Below are 20,798 nucleotides of genomic sequence, written 5' to 3'. Positions count from 1 at the left end.
ATTTCTGGGTTTCTTCAAAAGATGAACAGTTTTTTCGATGCCGGATTCACACACTGCCCGAAAGATGGGAGAAAGTAGTGGCCAGCGATGGAAAATACTTTGAATGAATGAGGCATGTGTAACCAATTTGTTTCATTAAAGCCTCAAATGTTGGGGAAAAAAAACAGTGGAAACAAAGTTGTACGCCTTGTAGTTTTTCTCATTATATTATGCAGTAGTATTCAGTTATGAGATAGAATTGATGGCTAGTAACTACTTTCAGGATGCAAAATATTTAGTACTGGCTGTCTACCATTATAAAAGTACACAACATTATTCTAACTTTTGGAACTATGAGTCATAGTGGAGGATGAAAGGATTGATTGTGTAATGTTAGAGAGAGAGAGAGAGAGAGAGAGAGAGAGAGCAGGTCACTCACTCGTCACTCGCTCCCCTGGATGACTGGGAACAATTTGCTGTCCTTGTAACAAATAGGTCTTTCTTATAATGGAGTCTGAGTGATCCTTGTCTCCTCCTTGAGGAACAAACTAATAGTTTCAGAAGCTTGGAGATTGTTGTGTACTTTAATATGTCTATAGGCATCAATAAATATTTCCCTTCTGAGGGTAATACCAGCCAACAATTCTGTCTTATAATTTTATTGCATTCTTAAATTAATTTTCCTAATTTTGCTTATGTTTTCAGTTTACGGGATGATTATCTTGAAGCTATAGCTGGGGTAAAGAAGCTTCTCACTAGAAGAACTGCTCGTCGAAAATATTTATTTATTGGCGAACTTTTGGCTGGAGGGAAGGACTTCAAACCAAAGATGGTATTTAAGACATGTTCTCTCTTTTCCACTTTTATTTACATAATGTTACCAGATTAAATAAACACTTTTGAAGAACTATTGAAAATTTTGATTAGTCTATGTAATTTCCAAATGATTATTTTAATTTTAGCGTTTAAATTGAAGGGGATTACTGATGGTCTGCATCAAACTGGAAGACTAAATATTATTTCAATGAGAGTGATTGTCTTTTGAGATCAAAATCTACAAAAATAATGTAAATTTCTTATTTTGCTTGGACATATGAAAGGAGCTATCAGATAATCCACATTGCTGTATCTGTAGGAGAGATCTGACCATCCTGTCATTTATGTTCATGAGCTGCACATTTATTTGACATATCTAAAAGACAACAACAGCAAACATGTGAAGTGATGGCAGTTCCCTATGTATTCTAACATTTTTGCTTCTCCCCTGCTTTTGAAAGTATGTGCTATAAATCTTGTGAAGAAAAGGGAACTTCCAGGAGATGTTCATTGGATTATGAGTGTGATATAAAATTTGTATCCCCAAAAGTGGAGGTTAGGGAGTAAGTAGTTTCCTTTTGGGACAGAAAGAGACCAGGTGGCATTATAGAACACTTTCAGATGATGAAATGAACCACTGACAGCTGCTGAAAATGATAGAATGATCCAAATTTCACTAGCTTGCAATAAGTATAAAGTGGGCTATGGAGTGGATACGGCTGGAAGTTTTGGGGACACAATGTATTTTCCTATACAGCATGACATTATTACCAAAACAAAATTGAACTATAACTAGTATTCACTTATACATAAGAAATGCCCCAGTAATACAAGAGGCATTCAGTAAGTAGTGCAACATTTTGTTTTCCTCTCTGACAATTTTAGTTGGAAAAATTTGGAATTTTCGTTGGATGTCAATGAATATTTACACTTCAGCCCCTGTAGTTTCGTGAAATTCTGATAGGTGGCGACACTATAAATGGTCTTCAAAATGTCTTCTGTAACAGAGGTGTGTTCCAAGTCGATATCTTTCATTGAGTTTCTTTTGGCAGAAAACTAGAGCATCGCAGATAGTCCTAGGTACTTGCAGATGTCTACAGAGACCTGCCAGTGAAAAAAAGCATGATGAGCCATTGGACGAGACATCTGTCATCATTGCAATAAGGTCGCACAAACCTATTCAATCTTCTGGATGCTGACTGGCTATACACAACTGTAACTCTTGTAGTGTTGGAATGTGGTGACACTCTAATAATTTGAGGTGATCAATGAATCATAGACAGACACCTCACCTCTCAACTGGGCATCACTGTTAGTAGTGCTGACAAACTCGTTCACCAGTTGGGGTACTCAAAGGTGTGTGCCCGCTAGGTTCCTCACCACCTAATGGAAGGCTTCCATCTGTTTGGCTCAATGAAGGATTCATGCCATGGGAAGCAGTAGAAAGCAGAAGTAGGGAGGTTATTCATGCAGCAAGTTGTTGGCTCCAACGTTGCCCAGTAGAGTGATAACATGTGGACTTATGGTGACGTAAGATGTCACATTGAAGGGAGATTATGTTGAAAAGTAGGGTTTTGTGACCAAATGAGTGGAGAATAATATAGTGTATTGGAATCATGAATAAAACCAACTGGCTTTCAGAAAAAAAAAAAAAGTGTTCGGTTACTTATTGAACACCTCTCATAAAATGAGAATAAAATATTCTGAAAGGTTAGAACTCGGACAATGAAATAATTTAAAAAATGCCTTCAACAGGAAATCTGACCCAAAGGCAGTACAGGATGCATTAAGCACTGCCAGACGGCATATTCAGCTATTTCAATGTAAACTTCAACAGAGCAGAAGACTGTTAACTAAATATGAGTGTTTTACCTCTGGAACCTTAAGTACAGGAGGCACAGTACAAGACACAGACACAGCTCCTGCAGTTCAAGCTTGAGAATTTTTTAGCCACTAGGAACAAAACTAACCGAAACACTTCACCTCCACTGGCACTCCTCTTTGCAGTTGGCACAACTATCTCTGTGTTGTCCACCAATCCCAACTGCCACTGCGCTGCCCCATTACTCAATCGTCCTCTCTAAGCCACCAGCTGTGAAGCATCTTCCTCAAGCCACTGACCAGGTTCCCCACTCTTTCTGCTGCTTCTGGCAAGACTCCACTTTGTGGCTCCAGTCACTACCTCCAGAACACCTGTAACGCTAGCTATGGCCCACTTCGATGTTTCCAATGCCATTTCACCCACAGCGAGAGAACTTGCTGCTGATTTGTCATCACCTGCGGGGGAGGGCAGGACTTTCACTACGTCACAATTATCACTGCACACTTGTATTAGTGATAGACTGATTTTGTAGCACATCAGTGTACAGTGCATCATAAAAGAAAAAAAATTGGTTATTGGGACTAATAGCCTCTGTCGTTAACAAAAAATCTGCATGCCCAACACAGTTTCCCTCCCTCCCTCCCTCCCTCCCTCCCTTCCACATTGCTAAACTAGAGATCAGGATTACTCGTAATTGGTTTTGACTTTTTTTAAGAAACTTGTCTTCACCAGTGGAATGATAAAGTATAAAATGTGGGCCACTACAAAATCCATCTCTGTTTTCAGAAAAAGGTAAAGCTGCTGTCTACAAGGGAAAGGCAATTATTTTAAAAGATTATCAAGCTGCCATGGTTATAGTAGCCCAATTAAAAGTAACCGATGCAATGTGCATGATGAAAAGCGAAGTCCTCATTGCTTATCCTAAATACAAGTAATTTTATTTTTTCCCAATGTATGAAACAATTTTCTATTTATTTTCCTCTGTATTACTGTATTGTTGTTGTTGTTGTTGTTGTTGTTGTTAGGTACCTTCCCAACATTGTCTTACATTTTCTCAATGTCTTCAGTTGCATGCATTTGCTGTTTTCTTTAGAAATATTTTATTAGCTGGAAGTTCTTGTTACCTGATTGTTATGCAACCCGTTTCACTTTGTTTCCATTTTAAAAGTAGGGCTGTGTCTAACTGAAAGCTGCCTCCACCCGATAAAAGTATGACATGTTCCTATTGATTTCATTACCATTCTTGTAGCCTGTAGGCTTAGCTAAAGCTAAGATGTTGGCTCCCTCTTATGGCTTTTCCTACTCTAGAAAATTATCAAAAATCTGAAGAAACTTGAACAATTATGCTTCATTCTGAAGTCAGCTGAGGAGTGGAGTTATCCACATATTCCTTTCTTTTTATGTGCCTTCTCTTTGGCTACAGAGATGGAGCATGATGCTCAATGAATTCATATATTCATATTTTGCTTGAATCTTGTGTGTTTTGCTGACAGTCAAGCTGTTGATACTGAGAAGTCAGGTTAATTCAGCTATTCCACTTGCCAGTTTTAGTAGGTGGCTATTGCTATCCTATTCTTTCTTACCCTACCCTAACCTATCGACTATCCTTTCATGCATACACGTGAGAGTGGAAATACTTGCTTTAGTAAGATAGTGTAATTTTCATATTATCATTAATAAGGTGACATCTGTGTTGCAGGACCACTTAACATGCTATTTGCCAGGTACCTTAGCACTTGGAGTACATTATGGCTTGCCTCAGGACCACATGGAACTCGCAGAAGAACTTCTTAACACATGTTACCAAACCTATGCACAACAGCCAACATTTCTAGCACCAGAAATAACATACTTCAATATACAGGTTTGTTTCATTAGAGTCTGTATCTGTATTAAGAACAGTTATTTTCAGAATGAAATAGAAAGCACGAGCTAATAAGAGCAGACAAAGACAGTATTATGTGTGTTATTTGCTAACTTCCCTCCAGTCTTACAGCTTACATTTACCCTATTCATACAGCCTTTATGTAGGAAATTTTAATTGTTTGTAAGCCGTATACGAAACAACAATGACAAATTTTTATAATGTAGTCTCTCCCTCCCCCCCTCCCCCCCCCCCTTCTTCTTTTTTGGTGGGAGGGGGGTGGGTGTGCAGCTGCGTGAGACAACAGGGAAGTAGCGAAATATTAGGATACAGGCACACCAGTGGCAATGGGAAAATGTACACTGGTAACTGCAGGCAAAGAGAGAGTGACTTTTGGCTTTGTGGAGGGATGAACGAAGAGGAAGAGAAGTAGAATATCATGAGGGCAGACAAATGAGGTAAAAATGACAAGACAAGAAAGGGTAAGAGTAGAGTGGACTGAGGAGGAAAAGTGACAGTAGGTGGTAGGACAGAGTAAAGAAAGTTAGGCCAACAGAATTGGAACAGATGATATCCTGCAGGAATAGTCCCATGTTACAGTTCAGAGGAGCTGATGCTGGAGAGTGTGGATCTAAGTGACACAAATGTTGGCGCAGCTGTTGATGTGATTGAAATTGAGGTGTAAATGAATGAACAAGATTGCAATTGGCCTGAGAACTGGTAGATGACGTAACTGTTTTCGTGAGTGGCTCTACCAGTGATCCCATAGGAAATGTCTGTAATCAGAATGCAATGGCAAGTGAAGGGTGGGTATATGAGATGGTTCTCACAACTAATTGTCCACAGGGGTATGTTGCAAGGTGTCCCGGGATTGGGAGTGGGAGCAGCAACAGCAGCGTAGAATTGGGCTAAATGTTTGGTGGCCAGTGGAATACAACTTTGAGAGGGGTGGTGGATTTTGAACTGAGTGTCAAAGCAAATGTGATGCTAGAAAGGAGGCAAGACTTGGTCAGTGGCTGGTTCGCCATAGCTACTGGTTTTATACAGTTACAGAATAAATTAAGGTTTCAGCAATAAATTAGAGTATCAGCATATGTGGATAATTTCTTCTGCATAAAAATCTGTTTGATACAGACAGTCATCATAATTGATGAATTATTGTGAGATGGTACATTTTATATAAAAGAGGTTTTTATATGCATCCATATGGAAGATGAAAATAAAACTTCCAGGAAGATAGTGTGCTGAAAAGAGAAGAGTCAGATGAAGCTAGTTTAGGACTAACTATTCTGAAGTTCTGGAGGAGAGGCTGATTTGCCATGGAAAGCAAGAACAATATGTGTAATCAGCAATGGGGTGGTAGGTGTAACCTCCATAGAGATATGGGGAAAGTAGTGTTCCATGGTAGCAAGGCCATGGGTCTGTAAATGCTGGTGCGCATAAATATAGCATCCAGAGAGACAAGCAAGTAGTCTGGTGGTAATGGAGCAAGAATTATGGAAAGATGATGGGGGAAGTTATTAGCATCTTGGAAGTAGGAAGGGAAACTGTAGACAGAAGTGCAACAAAGGCATGGCTCTTTCTGTGGGAAATTGGAAACAACCTTGATGGGACATGGAGTTTAAGAAACACATAATTTTTTAGATGTACTGGAACAAGTTGTTTTGTAGAAACCAATGGACTCGTGGCTGATGTACATATTTTTGTTTGTTTCAAAATGTGTTTATAAATAGTTCAGTGTTATGAAATCAACCAACAAGGTTAGTTATGTGTGTAACACTATGTATGAGCAGCCAGAAAAGTCAGTTTTTATTCAAAACCAGTTTGTTGTTTTGTCATGTAATTCTCTTATAGACAGCTATGGATTTCTCTACTCAACTCGGTTAGGAGCAGGTTTTTAGACTGTAATATGTTACATCTTCCCCCATGAACCATGGACCTTGCCGTTGGTGAGGAGGCTTGCGTGCCTCAGCGATACAGATGGCCGTACCGTAGGTGCAACCACAACGGAGGGTTATCTGTTGAGAGGCCAGACAAACATGTGGTTCCTGAAGAGGGACAGCAGCCTTTTCAGTAGTTGCAGGGGCAACAGTCTGGATGATTGACCGATCTGGCCTTGTAACATTAACCAAAACGGCCTTGCTGTGCTGGTACTGCGAACGACTGAAAGCAAGGGGAAACTACAGCCGTAATTTTTCCCGAGGACATGCAGCTTTACTGTATGATTAAATGATGATGGCGTCCTCTTGGGTAAAATATTCCGGAGGTAAAATAGTCCCCCATTCGGATCTCCGGGCGGGGACTACTCAAGAGGATGTCGTTATCAGGAGAAAGAAAACTGGCATTCTATAGATCGGAGCGTGGAATGTCAGATCCCTTAATCGGGCAGGTAGGTTAGAAAATTTAAAAAAGGAAATGGGTAGGTTAAAGTTAGATATAGTGGGAATTAGTGAAGTTCGGTGGCAGGAGGAACAAGACTTTTGGTCAGGTGATTACAGGGTTATAAATACAAAATCAAGTAGGGGTAATGCAGGAGTAGGTTTAATAATGAATAAAAAAATAGGAGTGCGGGTTAGCTACTACAAGCAGCATAGTGAACGCATTATTGTGGCCAAGATAGACACAAAGCCCATGCCTACTACAGTAGTACAAGTTTATATGCCAACTAGCTCTGCAGATGATGAAGAAATTGATGAAATGTATGACGAGATAAAAGAAATTATTCAGGTAGTGAAGGGAGACGAAAATTTAATAGTCATGGGTGACTGGAATTCGTCAGTAGGAAAAGGGAGAGAAGGAAACATAGTAGGTGAATATGGATTGGGGGAAGAAATGAAAGAGGAAGCCGCCTTGTAGAATTTTGCACAGAGCATAACTTAATCATAGCTAACACTTGGTTCAAGAATCATAAAAGAAGGTTGTATACATGGAAGAATCCTGGAGATACTAAAAGGTATCAGATAGATTATATAATGGTAAGACAGAGATTTAGGAACCAGGTTTTAAATTGTAAGACATTTCCAGGGGCAGATGTGGATTCTGACCACAATCTATTGGTTATGAACTGCAGATTGAAACTGAAGAAACTGCAAAAAGGTGGGAATTTAAGGAGATGGGACCTGAATAAACTGAAAGAACCAGAGGTTGTAGAGAGTTTCAGGGAGAGCATAAGGGAACAATTGACAGGAATGGGGGAAAGAAATACAGTAGGAGAAGAATGGGTAGCTCTGAGGGATGAAGTAGTGAAGGCAGTAGAGGATCAAGTAGGTAAAAAGACGAGGGCTAATAGAAATCCTTGGGTAACAGAAGAAATATTGAATTTAATTGATGAAAGGAGAAAATATAATAATGCAGTAAATGAAGCAGGCAAAAAGGAATACAAACGTCTCAAAAATGAGATCGACAGGAAGTGCAAAATGGCTAAGCAGGGATGGCTAGAGGACAAATGTAAGGATGTAGAGGCTTGTCTCACTAGGGGTCAGATAGATACTGCCTACAGGAAAATTAGAGAGACCTTTGGAGAGAAGAGAACCACTTGTATGAATATCAAGAGCTCAGATGGCAACCCAGTTCTAAGCAAAGGAGGGAAGGCAGAAAGGTGGAAGGCGTATATAGAGGGATTATACAAGGGTGATGTACTTGAGGACAATATTATGGAAATGGAAGAGGATGTAGATGAAGATGAAATGGGAGATAAGATACTGCGTGAAGAGTTTGACAGAGCACTGAAAGACCTGAGTCGAAACAAGGCCCCGGGAGTAGATAACATTCCATTAGAACTACTGATGGCCTTGGGAGAGCCAGTCATGACAAAACTCTACCATCTGGTGAGCAAGATGTATGAGACAGGCGAAATACCCACAGACTTCAAGAAGAATATAATAATTCCAATCCCAAAGAAAGCAGGTGTTGACAGATGTGAAAATTACCGAACTATCAGTTTAATAAGTCACAGCTGAAAAATACTAACGCGAATTCTTTACAGACGAATGGAAAAACTGGTAGAAGCGGACCTCGGGGAAGATCAGTTTGGATTCTGTAGAAATGTTGGAACACATGAGGCAATACTAACCTTAAGACTTATCTTAGAAGAAAGATTAAGAAAAGGCAAACCTACGTTTCTAGCATTTGTAGACTTAGAGAAAGCTTTTGACAACGTTAACTGGAATACTCTCTTTCAAATTCTGAAGGTGGCAGGGGTAAAATACAGGCAGCGAAAGGCTATTTACAATATGTACAGAAACCAGATGGCAGTTATAAGAGTCGAGGGGGCATGAAAGGGAAGCAGTGGTTGGGAAAGGAGTGAGACAGGGTTGTAGCCTCTCCCCGATGTTATTCAATCTGTATATTGAGCAAGCAGTAAAGGAAACAAAAGAAAAATTCGGAGTAGGTATTAAAATTCATGGAGAAGAAGTAAAAACTTTGAGGTTCGCCGATGACATTGTAATTCTGTCAGAGACAGCAAAGGACTTGGAAGAGCAGTTGAACGGAATGGACAGTGTCTTGAAAGGAGGATATAAGATGAACATCAACAAAAGCAAAACAAGGATAATGGAATGTAGTCAAATTAAATCGGGTGATGCTGAGGGGATTAGATTAGGAAATGAGACACTTAAAGTAGTAAAGGAGTTTTGCTATGTAGGGAGTAAAATAACTGATGATGGTCGAAGTAGAGAGGATATAAAATGTAGATTGGCAATGGCAAGGAAATCGTTTCTGAAGAAAAGAAATTTGTTAGCATCGAGTATAGATTTAAGTGTCAGGAAGTCGTTTCTGAAAGTATTTGTATGGAGTGTAGCCATGTATGGAAGTGAAACATGGACGATAACCAGTTTGGACAAGAAGAGAATAGAAGTTTTCGAAATGTGGTGCTACGGAAGAATGCTGAAGATAAGGTGGGTAGATCACGTAACTAATGAGGAGGTATTGAATAGGATTGGGGAGAAGAGAAGTTTGTGGCACAACTTGACTAGAAGAAGGGATCGGTTGGTAGGACATATTTTGAGGCATCAAGGGATCACAAATTTAGCATTGGAGGGCAGCGTGGAGGGTAAAAATCGTAGAGGGAGACCAAGAGATCAATACACTAAGCAGATTCAGAAGGATGTAGGTTGCAATAGGTACTGGGAGATGAAGAAGCTTGCACAGGATAGAGTAGCATGGAGAGCTGCATCAAACCAGTCTCAGGACTGAAGACCACAACAACAACAACGACAACAATGTTACATTTCAATAATAATTCCCAGTAAATGTGCAAACCTTGCAATTTATAATGAACAAGTGAAAATTTATTCTCAGATGTCTAATCCAATGTGTATTAGTAATATTTCTGCAAAAGGTAACACACAGCCTAACATGCTGAAGGCAGAAACAATGAATAATTATCTTCATTGTTTAACCATTGTCTGAAATTGACCATTTTATGTTTTATTTATAATGTCGTATAGAAAGACTGAGGACAGTAGAAGTAAAGAGAATTTTTAGAGAATTTCTGAATTACAGGGACTTCTTGTTACAGTATCTTTGAACAGAGGTTTTTGCCATCCTCAGATGTATATTGGCAAGCTCCACAGCAGATTCAAAATATCATGGCATATGGTCCCTGACATTCTCATGAAATTTCATAGATCAGTCTTTATGCTGTGAAACTTGTACTACAGTGGAAGTATATTTGGTACTGCTGAAACATGTTGAGTTCATTAATTACATTAAATTAGTGAAGTAGGTAATGCTTTTTACAACTATTAATAAAAATATTTAATTTGAGCATGAATATGAAATTAAGACTGCTTGTGCAAATCCATATGCACTTTTTTCTTCACACACTTTCTCCATTGTCAGCCTACTTTTTGATTAATTATCTGAGGATCTAATAGTGAATCCACTTCTTTTTATCTACATTGGGACTACACTGGGAATACTGTAGTGTAAGCTTTTTCTAAACACTTTTAATATATATATATATATATATATATATATATATTTTTTTTTTTTTTTTTTTTTTTTTTTTTTTTTTTTTTTTTTTTTTTTTTTTTTTGCTGACTTTGACACTGACACCTTTGCCACACACAAGTTCTTCATATGTGAAACGCCATTCAGAATTTTTCATACACATTCATGTAAGATGAATACCACCCCAACAATCTCAAATGAAATGAACTCCTGTCATGACCTTATTTTCAGAAGACATCTGTACCTATCATACTGAACATGTTGTCTTTATATGACAATATTTATATTCATTTGTCCACTAATATTCCAGCTTGAATATTGCTGGAAGGTCCCATAGCCCCATAAAATGTGAGGAGCCAATTATTTAAGAAAGCTGCCAATGAACATGTGGTCCATGTATTTGAAAGGTTGAGTGAAAGTGTTGCAACATACATGGTGTTTAACGAAACTTAAATTATTAAAAATAAATGTGAAATATTCTGCCACACCACAAGGTAATATCACAACAAGAGGAGGAGGCAGTCAAATACAGAAGTATAATTTGCAAAATTAGGTGATTTTTGTTATAAAAATTTATGACAGGCCATAAGTTTATTAATATTTTCTGGTATTATGTGTTGGTCCGTAATATGGCAAGGTATTTAGATTCCAGGCCACTAAAATTAAGTTTTAAATGTTTGCCCCCCCCCCCCCCATCCCCTCCCCTCCCCCCCCCCCCCCCCCGCCCCCCCCCCTTTCCAAGAAAAAGCATCTGTTTAACTTGTGGTGTAATGTATGTGATGACGAGGAAGAACAGAAGGTGCTATATTTTCTATATTTTGTTTTGTTTGCACTGCACCTTTTTCTTGGGTCATTCCAAGCAACTGAATCAATATTGACCATGATATAGTCACTTGTTTGACTCCATACACGACTTTGCTCAGAGGGAGTGTTAATTCCTGACATCTTTGAGCTGTTATATCTTGGAACAAATTTTGTTGAAAGAAATAAAATTTGGCCTTCTTGTACAACTGTATGCCTTCTCTTAAGAATAATAATGTGAAGAATTTTATGAGACAAATTCAGCCAGAAAATGATAGGCAAAATCATCCACAAAAATTTCAAAGTTTGGCTTCTTTTGACAAGGACTTAAGGTATGATGAATGTTAAACTTGGCATGTAGTAATCTAACAACACAAGGTTCTCAAACGTAAAGTTTCATTTATATACCACTTTCCAGTACTGAATAAATTAAGTGCAAGTTAAGTGAAGACACACATATAGTGCTATGTGTGGAGGTATGGTGATATCCTCAACATCAGTGGGATAACTTTTCTGTGTTTTTGAAACAGGATGCCATTGGAAATGATATGTATGTAAAGACAAATGATGCTCATAACCTGCTGAGACCCGAGTTCCTAGAGAGTTTGTGGTACATGTATCAGATTACAGGAAACCACACTTACCAGGATTGGGGCTGGCAGATTTTCCAGGTAAAGCAACTCATAGTTTATTTTCATATATTATATGGAGTAAATCAATTCCAGAGTATTAAATATTGTATGTTAGTATGTAGTTCTGTTTAATAAAGATGAGACAAAGATTCTGGAAGGGGAGAACCACTATCCCCCAACCTGCCATTTTATTCTGATGTTTGAGAGAGACACTGTTAAATTCAAATGCTAGAAATTATAAGTAAGTACTACTGGTTACTGAAACTTCCATTATTTACTTTATTCTTTATACTGTGTTGGCTTTTCGTTTTTAATATATTTATGAAGAAATTAATCTGTCATCTGTGAAGTGGTGTCATTGATAGGTTCTATTTTTTTTTCCTTTGGTCATGTATACTGTCAGAAAATGAATAAATACAAATTCAGTAATCTTACTGAAAACTGTTGCCAAATGGTGGCTAGTTCCAAAACCAAATTTTAGGTTGTAAATTTTTCCTTAATTGATTTCTGTGAAATAATAACTTAAGAATTCACCTTTCATTTCATTTGTTTATCTAGTGGCCGAATTTGTAAGTTACAGTGAAATGTTCCTAAGCTACTTGTATGAGAACCATAATACTATTTAAATAAAAAAATAGAAAATTCTGATTTTTCTTTTATTTTTACAGGCATTTGAGAAACATACAAAAGTAAAAAATGGGTACACTTCTATTGGAGATGTTCGCAATCCACTTAACACACGTCCAAAAGATATGATGGAATCTTTCTTCCTAAGTGAAACCCTTAAATACTTATATCTGCTTTTTAGTGAAGATCGCACTCTTTTAAGTATAGACAGATACGTTCTTAATTCAGAAGCTCATCCTTTACCAATTTATGAGGCAAATTTTAAGAGTGCAAACTGAAGATGTATTTATAATGCATTTGTTATTCTTAATCAGTATTCACATTAACTTGGAAATATGTACAGCAGAAATTATACAGTATTTATTGAAAGTGAATGATAGTGAAATAAGTACCAAGTCATATTTGCGTCCCATGATTGTCATAGTAAAAGTGCACTCTAGTCATATTTTGCATTACAATAATGAAAATGGTAATAAACACAGAGATTATGGAAGCAGGACAGTTTTTAGAAAATGGGCAGTTGCCACTCAGTTTTTAAAATAACAAGGAAATTGAAATGTGATTGACACAGTATTTAATTTGGCTAAGTAGATGTAATTTCTAATTAAATAACATTCTTAAGGTGCTTTCTACCATCTTGCTTTAAATTTATAAGAAAAAAGGACCAGTTAGAAAATTATATGTTATGTAATAGTAATATTACAAGGGCTTGTAATCAAGAATGGGTACATTTCTTAACTATAAATTTTACATTGCACTCGTAGGCCTCATGTACATATGATTCAGTGCTAGAAAGACAATAGGCAGCAGGCAGAATTCAGATATCCTATTGTCTCCAAGTTGCCTTTCGGATTTTATACTAATGTTTTTAGTAACATTTGCTAATAATTTGCTTACATGGATACTAAGACATTTTAGGAGATTGTCGGCTAATGAAAGCTGATTAAAAATAGTTGCCATTTGTGCCATTGAATGTTAGGAAATGACAACACACAGTGAATAAAAATTGAAAAATTCATCCAGATGATACGACACACATACACAATTTAAAGAGAAATAACTTTTGGCATATTAAAAGCTTTTTCCTTAAATTGCAGACAGTATTAAATTTTTATTTGGATCCAACAGTATTTACATTCATCAGTCATTATTTATTTTAGTGTTTGTGTTTTGGCTCCATTACTGTATTAAGAGATAAGCATTAGATTTTTGTATATTGCAAACATTTCTGTTTCCTATTAGCCTACAGTCATGCACATAATGAAAGTCAGTGGTTTGAGATACTGTTACTTCAAAGTGTTGTCAGTATAAATATTTACAAATGTTGAAGAACTAATTGCTCAAAGTTGAAATTGTTTTATTGCTGTAACAATTTGTAACTGTCATTCATAAATTTGTACCATGTTGACTTTATTCACTTCTCTTATCATATTTCACCATGGTTAAATACTTGAAGATTTGCTGTTAACACAAATATTGCACCTGATCTACATAGGAATATGAATTTGCACTAAAATACAAATTCCACATTATTATTCATCAGTATTACAGCTGAAATACTTATGCATTGTCAACTGACATTTTCTTTTGTATGTCACTGCTTGTTTATTATTCAAAGTATTTTACCAATGGAATCCTGTTATACAGTAATGTACTGTTTGTCAGCAATATAAACAAAGGGAGACTTATATGAAATAAGTGGAAAAATCAGTTTGAAATTCTCATGTTATTGAAGGTAGTTAGAATACTGACAGCTTCAGTACCTGCAATGATTTTTTAGCAAATTAGTTTAAGTAGATCTTGAGAATATTCTGTGAAACATTGTCCTATTTTCTCATTTGGGTACACACCTCCTTCATGCATACGATGCGTTCAGTGACTTTCAGAACTTGGTACTGGGGACTGTAGTTCAATAATTATCACAGAAAATTAGCAATTGTAATAACACTTCTTGCTGTATTTCAGTATTATATTTGTTTTTGAAGTACTGCCAATATGAACAAGTGTTTTAAAATCAATGCATTTATCGAAAGAGATTTGTGTATGGTATGTACTGATATAGAAACAAAAATATGTAAATGGGAAGAGTGGATTAACAATTGCTAAATTGCAAAAGAATTTTTGTTATACAAACTGCACTGCAGGTATACTAAAGGAGACACACACAATTCAAAACTGTAGGTGTGGAAATTACAAATTTGTGTCAGATGCTTCTCATTGATACTGCAGATCTAGACTGCATGTGAAGTCTTCTCATTCAGTCAGGCTTCTATTCTAACTTGCAGAAAACCAGGAGACTGTTTGAATAAACTGTAGTTTTATATCAATGTTCTCTGCTTCAGATGAAAGTTTATCTGTATAAAGTTGGTGTGTAAACTTCTGGCATACATTAATAAATGCCAAAGTATTAAATGTTATCTGTACAAAGTTTTCATACCTGGGCCGTAAATGTTTGGAACTCAGCCAAAACTTTTATTATGTGTGAAGTACACTTAAGAAGAAATGGAATACTATTAACATGTTCAAGTTGTATCACCAGTCCTTGGATTATTTCAACTGAATCTACATTTCCAAAGCTGCATACATTTATTACCTGTATTTTTTAAAAACAATGAGTGTCAATTTAAACATATCTACTTTATTCTGTGTCATTCATGGAAGAAAAAGGAAGAGGTAATAACATCACATTCCTGTTATGAAAAAGTATTTTAAATTGATGCAGTGTAAGAAAGGTGCCTTGATTAAGTGACATGTACTTGTTGACTGAAATGGTCCAGAAAACAATTACACAGGCAATTTTTATCAGCAGTGTTAAATGAATATTTTAAAATATTGATATTATTGAACCTATTCTGTTAAATACATTTGAATTTTTCTTACATACCGAAAAAGAATAATATATCTACACATTGTTAATGTCAGTTCATTACTGAGTTTGCTGTGGGAAAAACAATTTTTTTCCAGTACAATAGAAGAATGTTTGTTTGTGTTATAACATTTGTGCTCTGAGAATTCTGTTACAGTGCTGTCCTTTCTGCAATTTTTTTTTTTTTTTTTTTTTTTTTCCCCCCCCCCCCCCTGCAGAGTGAAAATGTCGTTAGTTTTTATTATTTATGGTTATGGAAAGAAATGTACAAGACTCCTGTAAAAATGTGGAAACACACACATCTGAAAAGATGACAAATATGAAAGGTGTGTTATTGAAAATAAATATAGGACAGAGTTGTTTTTTAACACCTGTGTTATTGTACTTGTGTTACACTCATTATCTTTGTCACCTTAATGTTGACCATGACTATCAATTTGTTTCCACTTGGTTTATCAACATTTACAAACAATATTGATCTAGTAAACGCACTAGCAATATGTTAACAGGTATGTGACAACATATTGCTACTTGCCAAACCGAAAGGTGCTCAACAGAATGTAGGCACATAGAGAAGATGTAAAATGACCCAGTATTCAACCAAGATCATTTTCACAGTTAAATCAATCTCTCTCTCTCTCTCTCTCTCTCTCTCTCTCTCTCTCTCTCTCTAGATTAGATTTTTCTGTAGTTATTTCATGCAGTGTTCTTTGTCTATTGGCACTGACAACTCTAGGCAATGCAGCTGCTCTCTGTTGTTAAGTGAAGACCTACAGCCACTCTTTTGTCCATGGTGAGAGGTGATGGCTGAAATTTGGTATTCTCAGCATGCTCTTGACACTTTGGGTCTCAGAATACTGAATTCCCTAACCATTTACAAAACAGCATGTACCATGCATCTAGCTCCAACTACCATTCCACATTCATGGTCTGTTGATTCCCATTGTGCAGCGATATTCACTTCGGAAACCTTTTCATGTGAACCACCAGAGTGCAAATGACAGCTCTGCCATTGCACTGTCCTTTTATCCATTGTGTACATGATACTACTGCCATCTACATATGTGCATCACTGTCCCATCACTCCTGTCACATCAGTGTATTTAAATATGAATGTTTAATGTGCATGCAAAATGACTCACAAGGGGAAGGCCTCTCTCTCTCTCTCTCTCTCTCTCTCTCTCTCTCTCTGTCTGTCTGTCTGTGTGTGTGTGTGTGTGTGTGTGTGTGTGCGCGCGCGCGCACGAGTATCCATTTTACCATTTGTAACAACCTGCTATGTGAAATTTTGAATGAGAGTAGACTAACACATTTTAACAGGAGATGGCACAGTTTTTTTACAGTGTCAAGTGACCTTACCAACGTAGAAGTTGTCATCATTTAATCAAAGAAAGTGCACACTACCAGTAGTTTTGTCAGATAACTTAGAAAGAGGTTAGGATCTCACAGTAAAAAAAACTGAACATGCAGCAGAGTTTGTTTCTTGCTTGATGATACAGGAGAGGAGGAACATTTAGTAAATGCCTTCAACAAGATTATTATTATTATGCAAATATCATCACAGGAAACAAGTGTTGGATTTATATCTATGACATTCAGACAGAGATTCAGTTATCACCATGACTGGCAAAGGATAATAATCAGTAATCTAGAGATTTGTAAAGGATTCACAAAAAGACACCACAGTTATAAGTTTCATTTCATTTCCACCTCCCCTTATGGATGGTTTGCAATGTTTGTCGGTCAGTGCATTTTCAAAGTGTGCCAAAACAAAATCTAAAGATTGAGACAGAAGATACCTGTGTCATCCATCCACTCACAAACCTTGCCACACTGTGCCTATGCCCCAATTGCACTGTTGCTAGAGCCAGCCAAAATGTCAATGTAAGACAAACAATTTATTTTATTTTATTTATCCATCCGTTGACAATAAATATTGTATGGATGTTGTCAAGCCATTTCAAAGAAATGGACACAAACAATATATACGTAAAAAAGTAAAAAACAAAAAAATACAATGAGGTTAATAGTAATACAATGTAAGTAATATAGCCTATATACATCCCTGCTTGTTATTTTAAATGCATTGTCTGTTTTTCATAAGGCTTTAGTTTTGTCCTCCCTAAACGGCAAGTCCTTATATACACCACACTGCTTAAGTATATATTTACATCACACAACAGCTGTCCTTTAAGTATGTAATGTAATGAATGATTAGGTAATGAATGATTAGGTAGGGCCTACATATTGAGTATTTTCCATTTTGCCTTTATAAATATCATCAGAAAATATTTATTGAGCTACATAGTCATTTACACAATAAAAACATTGTTCTACTAGAAATTTTTTAAATTCTGTTTTAAATTTGTCATCTTCTAACTTCCTGATGTTGACTGGCAGTGCGTTGTACAGTTTTGCACCGATATGGCTCACATGCCTTTGTGTATTCGTTCTTTTTGTTCGCTGAGTATGGAGTGCTGCGCTATTACGGGTATTATAGTTATGAAAGTCGGCATTTGAAAATCTGCAATGTGGGTCCTGACATACAATACACATTTGTATATGTATAATGATGGTATAGTAAGTATTCTAAGCTTTTTGAATATGCGTTTGCAGTGTGTCTGTGGATGACTGTGAGTTATTATTCGGATGGCCCTCTTCTGCAACAAAAAAATTTGTTTTAGGCGTCCTGTTGTGGAACCCCAAAATATTATTCCGTATGTGGCAAGAGATTGAAAATAGCCGAAATATGCCATTCTGGCACCCTCTGAGGTACAAACATTTGCAATAATTCTGAGAGCAAAACAGGCTGAATTAAGTTTCTGTGCAAGTTTTATTACGTGGTCATTAAAATTTAAGTTTTCATCCACATGAATCCCCAGCAATTTTGTGGATGTCACTCTGTCTAAGGCTTTGTCACCCCACACCAGATCAAGATTTACATTTTGACATCTTTTCCCAAACTGCATATAATTTGTTTTATTTACATTCAATGTCAACCTGTTTGCATTGAGCCAAGAGTGGATGTGATTTAGTACTTTATCAGCAGTTGTTGGTAGCAACTGCTTTGGTGCACTTATTATCACACTAGTATCATCTGCAAATATTATTGCTTTGGCTGCATCATCTGAGGTGTGAAAATCATTTATATAGACAAGAAACAATATGGGCCCTAAGATGCTGCCTTGTGGTACTCCTATTTCTACATTTTTTGCCTCTGATACTGAATTTATTTTGTGGTTGGAGTAAGTTGATGTCAGTCCTACAACCTGTGTTCTGTTTTTTAGGTACGATTCAAACCATTTTTTTCCTATCCCATGTATACCCAACGATTCCAATTTTTCTAAGAGAATGTCCTGGTTCACCGTGTCAGAAGCTTTGGAGAGGTCTAAATTTACTCCTACTACACTATAATCTTTTTCCAGATTTTTGATTATTTGTTCAGTGTAGCACATTACTGCTGTTTCGGTATTTTTACGTGCTTGGAAGCCATGCTGATTTCTGTTAAGTAAATGATGGTCGTTTCGATATGTGTTGATTCGGTGCTTCATCAGTTTTTCTAATATTTTTGAAAATGCTGGGAGGAGAGAGATTGGACGATAGTTTTCTACCTTATACTTGTCGCCGTTTTTAACTTTGTGCTTTTGTCCTGGAGATGCTGCAGATGTGCATTAATACTACCCTCTTCTTACGGAGATAATTACTAAGATTGATAAAAAAAATTATGTGTAGTATTATAAGAATTCATACACAAAATATATTTGAGACTTAACCTGTCAAAAACTTATCAGCTACTTTTTTTAAAATGTTCATTTTATTTAATAACTTATGCTCAGACATAGATCAGTCTTGTTTGCTCCATGTTGGATCCTCAGTTCTTTTTAGTTTTGAAAAAATAATACTAACCACTGCAGTTAGTAAGATCTTCAGGAAAATTTCCACATTAAGAAAACAGGAGCCAAAAGAATGATTAACTATGAGGCAATATAAGTGCAGTTTATAAGTACCATGATGACATTCAGAAATAGTTTCAGCAAAGACAGTTTTCAAAAGTCCGGTGAATTGGCTAAGTCTCTCTTCAGAATTTTGTTTATTATCTTTGAGTCATTCTGAATCAGTTGAGACAAACCAAGCCTGATTTCATTTTAAGTAAGTGTTGGTAAATGTCGACTAAATCTAAATACACCTATTAGTTTAAAGTATGTGATCTACATGCTAGAGCAGCTATCGAATTATCAGTAATTACAAGAAAATGTGTAATCAAATTTTTCAGATGGCCACAAACTTTTTGTCATATTATATTCTGAAGTAATCTCTTGGGGAAATCATCAAGCTTTCAATTTCATTGCTTTTGTTATGAAATAGTAATGGTGGCTGTCAGTGATGTCTTTAGCATTATTCTCAAAATAAACAAATGCTGGTCTAAGAACTTCAACGTGTCAGTGCAAACATTCACATCATACGTATGGAGATTTCAGGTGATCTGAAAACTCAATAGCTTCTTATCACACAGTAACACCATAACTCTTATTTCCAACATTTTTATCATCTGCAAAGGACCTGTGGTGTTAAACATCACCCTGTGAGAGTGGTGTGTAATCCTATGTTTACCTTTCCAAGAAATTACACTCATATTTAAGGAGATAATTATATAATAAATTATTATATACGGTAGCTCAATTACTGTGTGAATTTCTTTATTATTTTCATGTGGTGAGCCATATTGCCACAACTGTAAGAATTCTGTACAGGACATATCACAATTACTAGTGGCCGCTTGGGGTGCTGGGCTGGAGAGGGGCACCCATGTGCAGTGTGTATCACAGTTGGCTACAAAAAGTAACACCAATGAAAGTATTAGAGGGGAAACAGGGAGGAGAGGTATACCAAATGATAGTTTCCTTGTGCGGAAAATTGTTCTCAAATTAACCGTGAGTACCTGCGCGAGCATTTGTGCACACTCCAGGTATTGCCAGCCCAGGTTGAAGTTGCGCATTTCTTCTGTAACAAAAGCTGTACCTAGATGAACAATGCAGGAATCGACTTGGGAAGAAAAAGAAGATTGCACAATAATATTATTCAGGATTTGTAAGCAGAGATTCATAATCACAGTCTGAGTTACAAGGTTGATGGTAATGTTCTTGTGCAATCAAAGGTTTGTCGTAATAAGATTATTGTAATACACTTGAAGAATACATGGCACTTATCCTTAAGAGACAAGTTGTATTTATTTATGAAAAAATACAAGCACAAAAGTTGAAGCATTCTCCGGCCATCCAGTTGAGGTGACCATAAAGGAAACCATCAGCAAAATCCACGATATGGTAATTCATGGCTGCCGAATAAAAATTTGTAAGATTGCTGAGACTGTAGACATCTTAACTGACAGAGTGCATATCATCGTATATGGAGAACTGGCTACGAAGAAGCTGTGTGAGA

The 20,798-nt window shown here is 36.6% G+C and overlaps 1 protein-coding gene across 2 annotated transcripts in view; it reads left to right on the top strand.

Annotated features, from left to right (window-relative positions):
- LOC126480954 (endoplasmic reticulum mannosyl-oligosaccharide 1,2-alpha-mannosidase) overlaps positions 1-15,727 on the top strand; it is a 113,162-nt gene extending 97,435 nt beyond the window's left edge. For both annotated transcript variants that reach the window (XM_050104381.1, XM_050104382.1), the window contains exons 8-11: positions 685-811; positions 4,317-4,481; positions 11,765-11,905; positions 12,535-15,727. In XM_050104381.1, coding sequence (XP_049960338.1) covers positions 685-811; positions 4,317-4,481; positions 11,765-11,905; positions 12,535-12,771 — 670 coding nt within the window. In that variant the 3' untranslated portion in view covers positions 12,772-15,727. The remainder of the gene's footprint in view (positions 1-684; positions 812-4,316; positions 4,482-11,764; positions 11,906-12,534) is intronic.
- Positions 15,728-20,798: the final 5,071 nt, after the last annotated feature.

Source organism: Schistocerca serialis, chromosome 5, assembly GCF_023864345.2.
Source record: "Schistocerca serialis cubense isolate TAMUIC-IGC-003099 chromosome 5, iqSchSeri2.2, whole genome shotgun sequence".
In the NCBI taxonomy this organism is placed as follows: Eukaryota; Metazoa; Arthropoda; class Insecta; order Orthoptera; family Acrididae; genus Schistocerca; species Schistocerca serialis.
The sequence above is the reverse complement of the archived record's forward strand: the minus strand, read 5'-3'. Positions and strand labels throughout refer to the sequence as shown.